A 12,754-nucleotide genomic window follows, 5' to 3' on the forward strand; every position below is an offset into this window, starting at 1 on the left:
CAACAAACTATAATATAGTTTTCTTTTTTAACTTTTAAATCTCTGGGGCAGTCCCTGCTGCACTTAATAGTACCTTACAAGTTTCCCTCAAAGCTCTGTGTCATTTTGCAGAGCTATGAAAAAGGAGTGTGTGAAGAGGAGAACTAATGATGGTTAGTGTTAGTGTGTGTGTGTGTGTGTGTGTGTGTGTGTGTGTGTGTGTGTGTGTGTGTGTGTGTGTGTGTGTGTGTGTGTGTGTGTGTGTTCTGTGCACTGCAGCTGTCCTGACGTCACCCCTGAATGCAACACACAGACGGATCTCTGTCACCCACACAGAGTCTTGTCCTTCAGTGAAACTGTCTGAACTACAATTACATCACATGTCTATGTTTCCAATGAAACCCCTCAGGTATGATCATCCACAGATTGTTTTGTGGCTCCATGTATTGTCTGTTGTATTCATGATATACTCTGATAAAAAGCATATTCGTTAAGGCAAAGACTGAACTCATTAGTTTTAATGAATGATCTGACATGTAGATGCCTCTCGACTAGAGTCCATAATGAGAAATAAAATAAACTTCAATCTACTCTCAAAAGTAATACTTTGGATATTTAAAACTTGGAATGACACAATAGAACATACTATTGTTTTTTCTTACATTTCCGATGAAGTATCTTTCAATTATTGAGTGAAAATCATTAATTTCAACATTAAGTTTGGCCTCACAACATAACAGTACATACATGTACATCCATCGATTAATTATCAATACAGTTAATCCGTTTATCTATCTTTAGGTTCACAGTGTGGAACCAAACATATACACGTAATCTTATAAGCATGCAGCTACATGGAAGTGCACACAAGCAAGTCCTTGCATGTCCACACACGCATAAACACCAGTGCTGAAAGTGCACATTATTCCTGCGAAGATGCAGTTTGACCTTCAGAAGAGAAGGACATTGAGAAACTCTTCCCCTGAGAGCAGAACTATCGCTGCTGTATTGAAACACACAGACACTGTTTGACATCCATGTAAAACACTGTGGTCCCCAGTTTGTTTGGACAGTCAGGTGTCCATGATGCCTCTTAACTTAACACTGTATCAACCAGTTTTTAATCCTACTGTCTTGATGTCACAGGAAATGACCTGACATTACGTAACCATAGAAACACAAGTACACTAAAGGCCATGCTGGTTCTAAATGGTCAATGTAAAATAATTGGCCTGAAGATTTTAAGGTATAAACATACAAAATTTAATTACTTCTCATGAATACAGAAAATGCAAATTACTGTGTTTCCATCCACTGCTTTAATGCAAAGATTAAGAGTTACACATGTCATGATCCGTCTCGGGTCTGTTTTTTTCCTCAGAAACAGGTGGATGGGAACACGCTTGCTGTTAATATCTAGTCCTCGACTAGTAGATAGGAAAACATAACTGACTCACATCATCATCTGAGGAAGAGGTTCGGAGTGTGACGGAGACAGGCCTGTCCTGGCTGAGCGTTGGCATGGTGACCACATTGCTTGTGACGGCCTGTGGTGTCTGGATGTGTAGCACTTGGCTTGGCTGAGACAGCACGATAGGACGACCTGAGAGAGGCATAACACATAGACACTTAAATTACATGGGGTTAGCTTACCTAGCTATACTACAATCATATATCTACTCTATGATTAACACTGATTAACCCTGACTGTGATTATGTGTTTGTGTGTATGTTCTTACCCCACATATCTTACAATAACATAAACATTAATGCTAATATTTTATAAAAGCTGTGAAATCTATCAGTGTGGTGTTTTAGGAGCCTCCAGCTGCAGATGGCACTTTCAGCTCCTTGAACTCCCATCACATCTGATTACCTATGTTGACCCCTTTAAAGACACTTTCTGAGTTTAAAGTACAGATGGAGAGGATGTTTACCATCTTGACCTGTGGTCCTTAACTTCCACATTCCTTACTGAGAGCTGTCGGGAGTTTTATGTGCATGAACGCACATAAACATGCACATGTGCCCACATTTTTTAAAACAACGAGGCCTGACAGAAACTAACGCAAACCTCAACAAGAAAAAACAATATTGTCTGTGTTACTAAATGTGCTGTTGGTGTAGGAGCCTCCCGCTATTTAGCGGATACCTCCCAGTGAGACTGTGCCAGGAACCATTCCTCAGAATGGACCCAGCAAGCTTCACCTCTAACGCTAAGCGAGTCTGTCAGTGCTAATAGTGCAGAAGTATTGCCCAGGCCTGCTAATGAATGTGAGTGGTGCCAGCGTTATGTCTTGTGCTCAAGCTCTGTAAGAAGAATTCAAGAGGCGGAAAGTCAAAAGAAATTAAAAGCTTTGGGAAAACCAGTCAGCCTGTTTGTTCCCCCGGAAACACACAACTACCGAGGTCAGACTCTATAAAATATGAACTCATCTGTTAACATCTCTGATTTCTTTGAATGCTTCATCTCCCTGAAGTAGTGATCTCAATCATCAGCTGCAAGAGGATCGTAAACCAATGAAACACGTTACACTGAGCAGGCCTGACTTCACTTCCATCTGGGGTCCTAAACTTGGATGACTTGGCCTTAGCCATCTGCCATCTTGGCCATTACCAGGCAGACAGAAGAGCCAAGTTCAAATTCATGTCATGAGGTCAGATACTCCACCCACTTGGGTCCCAAGCAATGAGATAAGTATTTATATTGGCCTGGGTGCTGTTGATGTAACACACAGAGGACCAGATTGGTAAACCAGGCAAGACTGATAATGACTTAAATGCAAATGCACACACCAGCTGATAAGTAGTCTCTGGTTTACCTGTGGATTATAAAACATTTTCTTGATAATATGAATATATGAATGATGGATTCTTTCTCAAAAACATTCAAAATTTAGACATATTTTGGATTAAAAAAGCAAACATTTAACATCTAAATACAATTTGACCATAGTGTACTATGGTATGAAGCTGACCAGTGAGAAAGATATTAGGTTAGAGCACCCTCTGCTGGCCAAGACACAACAAAGTAAATGGTTGTTTCAGAGAAAATGACAAATACATCACAAACAATAACCATTATTAATACTAAATCATACAAGTTACAAAATATACTTATGGTAAAGAACATCATCATGTAATTTGCTAATATGTCCAGAGATCCGTATATCTGAGCAAATATTTCTTAATGTGTTTCAATGTGTTGCAGTGAGACCTCTGACCTGGAGGGGGCGCTGGCTGGATGTTGATTGGAACTGGTTTGACCACAGGCAGCACAGTGGTCTGCAGGGGCTGGATGATGATCGTCTTGGCCTGCAGGGAAGCTCCTGCCTGAGCGAGTGGCACAGCTGTGATCAGCGGCCTCGGCTGGATGGAAACTTTTGGTTCGATCTTAATCGGCCTCTTGATGGACTGAGCTGCTTTGGCTGGTGTGTGTGTGTTGGGGGGGGGGGGGAGGGATTGGCAGGAGTGAGATAAGAAAAGTGAATTATGTAAGTACAAGGAAAGGCTGAAGAAGTTTGCATTCATTACAGGGTGTTTCCTGTAGTCCTGCTCATTTTCTAATGAGACATTACATTTACCTCTGTTTCCTTTACCAATCTCAGAATTCTACAAACACAGATCGTGGCTGGTTTAGGACAAAGAGTTCAAATGTAGATGACGGCTAAAAGAGCAAATAAGCAGATGCAAGGACTGCCTCACCTCGTGGGGTCTGGCTGGTCCTCTTTGGAGCTGTCTTGGCTGGGGTAGGGATTTCATAAAATCCACTGGACTCTGAGCAGACTGAAACAGGAGAGTGTTGCGACTGTAGCGACAGGGCCTCATCCTGGACAGGGAGGCAGAGAGACTTAGATCCTGTGTCTAAATACCAGCAATGTGCTAAAGGGGGAAGCACTGGTTATAGTGACACTGAAAATGCATCTGAAATACACATAATCCTTACTAAACCAGTCATACTCTTATCTAATCCATGTAGAGACATCTGATCAGATATGGCTGATGAAGTGTCCTTGTTAATATTCAAAGACTCCAGGAGACAAACGTGTCCTTGGATCCAGACAGGGTGATTCAGTGAGCAGACATACGTGTGCAGACTGTGTTGGGGTCAGAAAGAGATGTAACCCATGTCCTTGTTCTGACACATTGTGAAAACATCTGCCTGCTAAATTATGCTAATGTCGCTGAAGTTGTCAGCGCCTTTTATCTAATGAGGGGGCAGGACACAGCTCAGATCGACAGCAAATTATTAGTTTGACAAGGTGTTTAAGGCTTTTATTAATACTTGTGTGCGTGTGTGTATGTGTGTAGAGCAGCTGTCAATGTTCAAACACCATCTGGATGAGGATTTCATTTGTCCTATCCATGCCCCAACATGGACATATATTTAAATATTAACAAAATAAAGAGCACTAACAAAGGTAAAAATTTGCATTGGATGTGAAAGTCAAATCCCGAACTCTCAGGAGGACAAAGAGTTGAGGACAGTGACGCTTACTTGTAGGGAGTACGGGGACAGAGCCTCCACAGAGCCAGGAGAGGGGACAGAGCTCAGAGTGTGGGCAGGTGACAGAGAGTCCACACTCACCTCACCATCTGGATACACAACGGCAAACACACACACACAGATGACGTGTCATATATGAAGGGTTATGAGTACGGGATGTGTGTTAACCATCACTGATTATTCACACACATTAAGTCAATATTATTCATCTATATAATGTGAAATATTACACCTCATGTAAAAACCTTGATGATGTATATATCTCACATAACTTTGTCCACAGACTATGGCTGCCGTAATTCAATAAAGTTAATCTTATCTTACCTTAAAATAAACAGCCTACATATTTCCCTCTCTAAATCAGCATAAGCCATTGTTTCCAGAGGAGTTACACCTAATGAATGAGCTACACCAGGGTTTGTACTACAAGGCAGGATTTGTGCTAAGTGAGGTAACATTTCAAAGCCAGTTTGCTTCTTGCATAAAACAGTCAGACATTGCATCATTTTTCATCTGCATCACATATTCTAAAAAAAATTTTTACTATCAGACAAAGAATCAAAACTCACAAATTAGGAAACTTAATAAAATGTTTAATTATTGACAGTTTATCCTAAACCTGACTTTAACAAATGCAAATCATTTGTTGTGTTTTTCTATTTGACTTAAGTGATCATATTGCTTATATTACATGTTGCTAAACATGACTTTTGTCTTTCGATACTGCAGGTATCAGGATTTCTTCCCAAATCATATTGAGAACATTATTCATGTTTAAGACAATGTTTTGTAATAGAGGATATCAGTAGAGACAATGTTAGGTGCAGTGAAGTCAAATCAGGAAAAGGTATCCTGGATATGTTGACCATATTTCGAAGTACAGGCCCCTTCTGTCTTTTTATTTCAAAAATAATTTAGCCGTGCAAACAAAAGCATAATATACCATCGTTTTGAAAGAATTATAGTACCACTACACCATCACACAATATTAGGACTGGTGGGGGTGACTATTGAAAATCATTATAATCAACCTAACCCTTACTTCTGCCCCGACTCCTGGTTTTGCAAAATTAAATGTGACATCCATGATTAACACATGTTTCAACATGTGTCGCTGTACCTGTGTAGATGCTGCTTGTGTCCACTTCATTCCACAGAGGTATATCAATATCAAAGTCCAGATCGGGACCCACGTTGGCCTGAGAAACCAAACACAAAATTCTTAACCAGTGAATCGTATCAGCATGCAAATGTGAAACAGAAGTAAGCATCTTATTAATTAATAGTGTAAGCAATAGAAATTGTATTACTTAGTTCATCTTTAAGTGAGTTGACGGTCAAGTGTTTAAGAAGCAGTCAATAAAACTCCTGTTACTGCCAACGGAAATTGTCTGACATTCACACTGCAACGTGGTGTTAACTAGCACATTTCCTGTTGGCCACATTTCATGAGAGGCCACATTTCATGCGAGACCACATTCCATGATAAAAGTTTGCATACTGAGAGGAAGTGTTACTCACATAGCCAGGGTTCTGCAAGGCCTCAAGCAGGTCGACTGCATCTTCCAGGTTGTCAAGCTCATCGAACAGGCTTATGTCTGTGGGGTGACGACACATAGGACATACATGAGTCCGAGTTTAATCAAGAGACAAATTATGACTTTGGACACTAAGAGAAAACGTGGAGTTACAAGAAAAAGCTATTGATCGTTAGTTGGAGCCTTACATGTAACTATGTAATAATAACAATGATTATATTAAACTTTATTTCTATAGTGCCTGTCAAAAACCAGAGTCACAAGGTGCTTCACAAAATAAAATATTATTGCAAATGACCATATGACAACCAGATTATACTCAGCAATGTAATAAAACAGAACATGTGAAAAAAAACTACGTTAAAACAATAAAATAAAACAAAAAATATAAAATATAAAAATGCCTGTCTATTAAGGAAAGTGTTTAACCTCTTTTTAAACTGAGCCCCTCCTCCTGCTATCCTAAAACCATTAATCCCACATTTGTTTTAATCCTGAATTCTGGGATTTTTAAACAACATGATTCTCTGATCTCAGGTTTCCAATAGAAGAGTAAGGAGTTAAAAGTTGTGAAACATAAAGTGGAAACCAAATCATCATTGTGTGATATGTACTCTAGGAGCTTTGTCATTGTATCTCCAACTCTGTCATTAACCAATACAAACATGTATGGTATAAATAGTCCAAAAATAGACAATAAACACACAAAAGTAGTGATACAACAACAAAAGAAAGAAACTTGAGGAAACATACAAATTAAAGAGCAAGGATAGCAAGACCAAAAGTTACTGTTTTTGTTTCATCGTTTTAAGTTTCAGCTTCTTCCTGAACATATTCAATAATTCATATTTAGCAGCAAAGAGTAAACACGGTGGGAACATGCAGGTGTCCCCCAGCTGAGACGTTACTATTTACATGTTACACCATGTTACATCATAACATCACTAGCTAGCTAATGCTAACTGACTTGTAGCATGTGATGGAAACACACTCCCTACCTCCACCTCAGGCTTAAGTGGTTGTGTAAGCAGCAGCATTGAGACAAATGTAAATTAAAAAACATAATTGATAATAATAATAAAACACAGCTGCATTAGTTATACTGGACTTCCTGTATGTGTCCTGTGGTCAGTGTAGTAAACCGTCTCTTACCCCACTCTCCTCCCTGGTCGATGGACATGAGACCGGTCTCACCGTCCATCTCTGGACTCTGCTGTTGCTCCTCTAAGTGTAACATGTAGGCGGACGACATCCTCGTTTAAATTCATTAGTGAATAGTCCCGCTGTGACAAGTTTCCACCGAGCGACGGATCATGCGTGTGTTCATGATTCACTTGTTTTGCAGCTCGACTTCCGCCTGACGGGAAGATACACGTCTGACTTTTACCAAAAATCTACGGGTGCCGCCGAGGGACCAACGTGGGTGAAGCTGAACAGCACACTCTACTGCCGGTGCTGCTCCACCAGACCGCAAGGTGACGCGATAGTACCGCAGTCTGCAAAATGGTCAGAGAGTTTGCTGTTGAGTTCCCCTCTGTTGAAAGTGAGTGGTGACGACAATGAGTTCTTACTTTGAAGTTTAAATTCTTGTTGGGTGTTCTTAACTTGTACTTAAAGGCTTTCTCTCCCTAACCCTCCAAACATGTCCTCACTCTGTAGGGTCCATGCATAACATGGGCCTCACAAAGATATAAGTACAGGAACACACACACACACACTTGTCTCTCAATAGTTGTGAGGACACTCAATAACATAATTCATTCCGTAGCCCCTTACCCTAACCTTAATCATCACAACTAAATGCCTGACCCTAACCGCATTCTAACCCTAAACTAATTCTAACCCCAACCTAATTCTAACCCTAAAACCCTTAAACAACCCTTTGCATTTGTGAGGACCATGCTGCCAAAATGTCCTCACAACGTCAAAATGTCCTCACAATGATAGTATTAAACCAAAATTATACCTCATAACTATAGAAAGACATGCGCTTCCACACACACACACACACACACACACACAGGTTTTCGCTGCTACAGCTCATTAGGATTTACTTTGCATTGACTCCATTCATTGTGGACAGCCTAACCAAAACTTAATCTGTGACCCTTAACCAGGACCTCAGAAATTATACTTTGTCTTGTCACGACAAGGCTTTGGACCCCATGATGTCTACTAGTTTGGTATTTATGCTGGATTAGGTCCAAAAGAGGAAACAAAAAAAAGTACACACGCACAGGTCATTCGCGGGGCCTAAACCTAACCCTAACAGTGGTGACATTATGTGCTAAAAGTCAGTAGCAGGTGTACACTGGGTCTAATCCTTCATGGACATTTCAGGTCGTGGAGAGATTAACCTGAGGTGGTCCAGTTGATTCCCTGCTGGATTGGTTTAGCTCTCTTCTAAAAGAACAAGCCCCCAGTCTGTTTTAACTTATTAAAGCATGGCAAAGACTAACAGGGGTCAACCATCTGCCAAAAGTCTGCAATCCACCTGTAACATAAAACCCAATCAACTAATGTAAGCAATCTGATTTCATGAGTCACTGGTCAGCGCGGTGCATGCTATTCTCTTCATTCCCAGCATGACAGTGTGACTGTGCACCTTTGTGGAGTCAGTGGTTGCTTTGCCTCAAAGTCAAAGTGTCAAACAGTCTCCACAGAGCTGAAAAATATAAGATGTGTGTCCTGATGGTAATGATAATGCAAGCATCTCTGATTGGAGTGGTGTGGTAATGGCATGGATGATGTCTTCTGTCTGTGAACAGATCAGGGCTCATCATATTGATTGTGTGTAAAGCCCGTTTGGACACAGGCACGGACAGCAGATTAACAGGTTGACCCGATATGATGGCAGATTGGTTTAACCAGACATTTGCGTGAAATGGATTTAGGGGCTTTGGTCACGTTTCTGTTGCTGTTGAAGCTGCTACAAAAAAAAGAATCATCTCGTTTATCTGACACATGATGTCCATGTTAAAGATCTGTTAATATTCTTGTAATCTGAATACCAGCCAGACCATTCATGAGCGTCTCACCCTGAAATTGAAATCCTTGGGTAATAATAGACTTGACGTGATCATGATATATATCATCATAACACGATGATTTTGAAATAATACATAGAAATTGTCACAGTATTTTTGGACTATTACTTTTATTCTTTGATTGACACCTCTTATCATACTCTAGAACCAAGTAACAGTCCACACAAATCCTGCCTCTTCAATCCAACAGTTATTGTCTATACGGCCAAATAAACTGTGGGCACTTGGAGAGCGCATATACCTGCCATAGCCAACGATCTATCTTTAAATGTTAAAGAAAGAGACAAAAGACTTCCTGGATCCACCTGCTTGTCTGGATCCATTCCACATCCTTCCACCAAGGTTCAGGGAAATCAGTTCAGTTGATTTTGTGTGATCCTGCTTACAAACAAACAAACAAACAGGGTTAGGGTTCAGTTTCCTAAATTATTTTCTCCATCAAGATCGATGAATTATTCCCGGGGAAAAGAGTGAAACCTTTGAAAATCGACGTTAACGATGTTAAAAAAAGGGCAAAAATAGATCATGATCTGACCCCGATCGGCACCAAAATGTATTTGGTTCTTTTAACTCCTCTGGTCTTTCGAACCATCCACACACCTAGCTCCACTAAGAACAGTTGTTTCATGTTTCAAAGGAATTGATTGGTTAATGGGCAGTGCTTTTATACGGGTTGATCTATCCCCAACTTACTCCAGAGCAGGTTAGCCGTTCAGCATAAATTACCATGGTGATTCACACTGATAAGAAGTGAACGAGCTTTGTAGATCTAAAACCTCTGAATTAAACCTGAAGTTACCCTTATAACCGCAAATCCTGCTTCGTAGAACAGCCCCTAGTTGTTTTTGTGTAACATTACTATACTAATAGATAAACCAACCAACAAACAAATGGGCAGGGGTGAAAACACAACCTCCTTGCTGGAGGTAATGAATAACAATTGTATAATGACTTAACTGATTGATGGACACACCGTCATAAAAGTGCCATGCATGTTAGCCATCACCACATCTACAATTTCTATCTTATAATTGAGAAAACTGATCAAGTTCTGTGTCTAAATATTTGGTTCTTGGCCTCGATGACAAAATGTTAACCTCAGTTATCTTGTTATAAATAGGTTGTTACAGTAAAATACGTAAATGAAATGGAGAACCCAAACCAAGACAATGCCATCACAGACAATGAACAAAGGCTAGAAGCCCTACACCATTGATCAGACAATGTAAACCCAATTAGGGAGAGATCAGGAGAAACAAAGGGTACCTGATGTTATTCATGTGACACAGGGCTTTTAGTCACAACCAAATAAATTCAAATTTAAAAAGGCTACTTGGTGGTTGACAGACTGTGTGCAATTAGGCTTGCACAACAAAAAGACAAAGACATACGAGTAGATTTCTCACTGTAGATGTTGAAATGATGTCTGGAAACATCATTATTGGTGTTGCTGCAATTATTGGCATCATTAATATTGTATTGTGTCGTTAAGAAATGCTTAAAATAGTTTGAACTCTCTTCGTCCCATGTGGCCACAACAGAGAAAAATCCGTTGTTTGTGAAAAGGAGGTGGAGGACGAGCTCCTTCTGAGCAAAGAGAAACCCCCTTTTAGCGAAAGGGAGTTCGAGCTACATTTCATCTTTTGTGTCCCAGATTGATGACCTATGAGATGGATGATGTTCTGTAGTGCTGTGTGGCATTGTCTTATCCCGGGCCGACACAAAGAGGGAGAACACTTATCATCTCAGACTTATGTATGGAGCAGGGGGGCAGGGGTTGTCAGAATGGTGAAGAGGGTCCAGGAGGGAGGGTGAGGGTGAGGCGAGGCGTAGGGTTCCCTCTGATAAAGCGTGATGGAGATGAGCTAATGACAGTAGAGGCAGATGGAGAGAGCCATCTCCCATGACGACGCAGCCAGAGACCTCCGTCCTGAAGCCAGAGAGGGACGGACGCAGAGAAATAAGAGGACGAGGGCCAAAAACAGAGAGAAGAAGAAAAGAGAGAGAAAAAAACAAAACATGTTTTAGGTGTTGGATGCACGTGTGTTTCAACTCATGCATTATTGCTTGCGTTCTGCAGCCGTCAGTGGGGTTCCGATGTGACTTAGTTTGTGTTTGGCGTTTTTGGCTGCACTGTGACTTGTAAGCAGGTGGCCCAGGTTTGTCGAGCTTGGTTTAGGATTAGACTTTGGGACATTGTTTGGTGGGAATGGTCCTGTGAATACAAAGGGATTAGAGCAAAGGGTTGCTTCATTGACTGTGAGTTGGTGTGTGTGTGTGTGTGTGTGTGTGTGTGTGTGTGTGTGTGTGTGTGTTTGTGGGTGTGTGTGTGTGTGTGTGTGTGTGTGTGTGTGTGTGTGTGTGTGTGTGTGTGTGTGTGTGTGTGTGTGTGTGTTGGAGGGTGGGGGCTCTGAAGTTGATGGATGGATTTGGAAAGCAACGAAAATAAAAAAATTGCTGTAACTAGGAAAATAAATGAAAATAACTATTAAATGCAAAAAATGCAATAATTGAGGGGCTTAAAATAAGTGCAGGGTTACACTGTAGTTTTGGACATGAAAGATCTCTGGTGGCGTGCATGTATTTTCAGAAAGACTTAAAGAAAAGTAAACAACAAACAGCTAAAAGTTGAATTTGTGATATTAATAAAAAATAGCAAAAAACACATGTCTTCCCCAGTTCCCACGTTCCTCTCCTAATGCTCTGAGGAGGAAGGAGGGGGGGGAGAGAAAGCCCCCTACCAAAATCATCTCAATGCCTTGAACCATGTGCCACCATTAGGGACACACAAAGAGAGATGTGACAAATGACCATTTTAATGTCCCCCTCTTTGACTTTAATGAATTTATACGTTATCGTGGCCCTAATGGAGGCTGCGGTGGAGGGGCTGGCGCGCGGCCATAACAAATGAAAAGCTCTGATTAGTGTAGAATGAGCCGAGAGAAAAAAAGCCCATTCATCTTGGTTAGCATCCTCCTGTGCTCTTTTATGGGTCGCTGTTACAAGGACGGTGGAGCCGGGGGGCGCACCGGTCCCCCCCATTAGCGCGGCAGCCCCGGATTGGAGGGGGGGGGGGGGGGGGGGGTGTTCCGCTGAGTGGTCAGCGGCAGCAGCGGCGGTGGACCCGGCGTTGACGGAGCGTCTGGCCGCTGCGCAGTTCACCGCTGTGAATGCCACAGTGCGGCGTGACTCCTGAATAACCTTCTGAGGTACCGGGAGCCTCACCCCTGCATGACCCCGCACTCCGAGCAGGGGTGTGGGGGGACTCCGGGGGGTACCCAGACCAGGCCTCACTCTCTACAGCAGTAGGTAAACACATGGAGTAAAGATCCCCTCAGGAGATTCAAAACAGAGCTCTGCGTTTATACAAATGTAACAGGATGCAAGGAACACTCAATTAGATATTTAATTAAAGACAAGTGTAATATGGCAGATTAACATGGATAATTCGCAGGGGGGGGATTATTTTGTCAAGAAAAGCTGCAAAAAAATAGAAAAAGCTGCATGACTGTGTGCTCAAAAACAAACTAATAAAATGCTTAAATTGTGGTGGTTCACAGCTAAAGTGTAAGCGATGCCCTCATCACGAATGTGTTGATATATTTAACACAATCTTGTATGAGCAAATTTAGATATCTAATTAAAGACAATAACAATGCAGATTAACATGAATAGTTTGCAGG

At 41.4% G+C, this 12,754-nt stretch overlaps 1 protein-coding gene across 3 annotated transcripts in view; it reads right to left on the reverse strand.

Moving 5' to 3' along the window:
- atf6 (activating transcription factor 6) overlaps positions 1-7,431 on the reverse strand; it is a 31,379-nt gene extending 23,948 nt beyond the window's left edge. Inside the window, exons 1-7 of one of the 3 annotated variants that reach the window (XM_034582647.1) lie at positions 7,177-7,431; positions 6,008-6,084; positions 5,607-5,685; positions 4,478-4,575; positions 3,685-3,808; positions 3,204-3,407; positions 1,437-1,582 (exon numbers count right to left, since the gene is read on the reverse strand). In XM_034582647.1, the coding sequence (XP_034438538.1) occupies positions 1,437-1,582; positions 3,204-3,407; positions 3,685-3,808; positions 4,478-4,575; positions 5,607-5,685; positions 6,008-6,084; positions 7,177-7,276 (828 nt within the window). In that variant the 5' untranslated portion in view covers positions 7,277-7,431. The remainder of the gene's footprint in view (positions 1-1,436; positions 1,583-3,203; positions 3,408-3,684; positions 3,809-4,477; positions 4,576-5,606; positions 5,686-6,007; positions 6,085-7,176) is intronic. The other 2 variants (XM_034582649.1, XM_034582648.1) reach the window with 2 other exon arrangements.
- Positions 7,432-12,754: the final 5,323 nt, after the last annotated feature.

This window comes from Hippoglossus hippoglossus, chromosome 4 (genome assembly GCF_009819705.1).
Source record: "Hippoglossus hippoglossus isolate fHipHip1 chromosome 4, fHipHip1.pri, whole genome shotgun sequence".
Classification (NCBI taxonomy): Eukaryota; Metazoa; Chordata; class Actinopteri; order Pleuronectiformes; family Pleuronectidae; genus Hippoglossus; species Hippoglossus hippoglossus.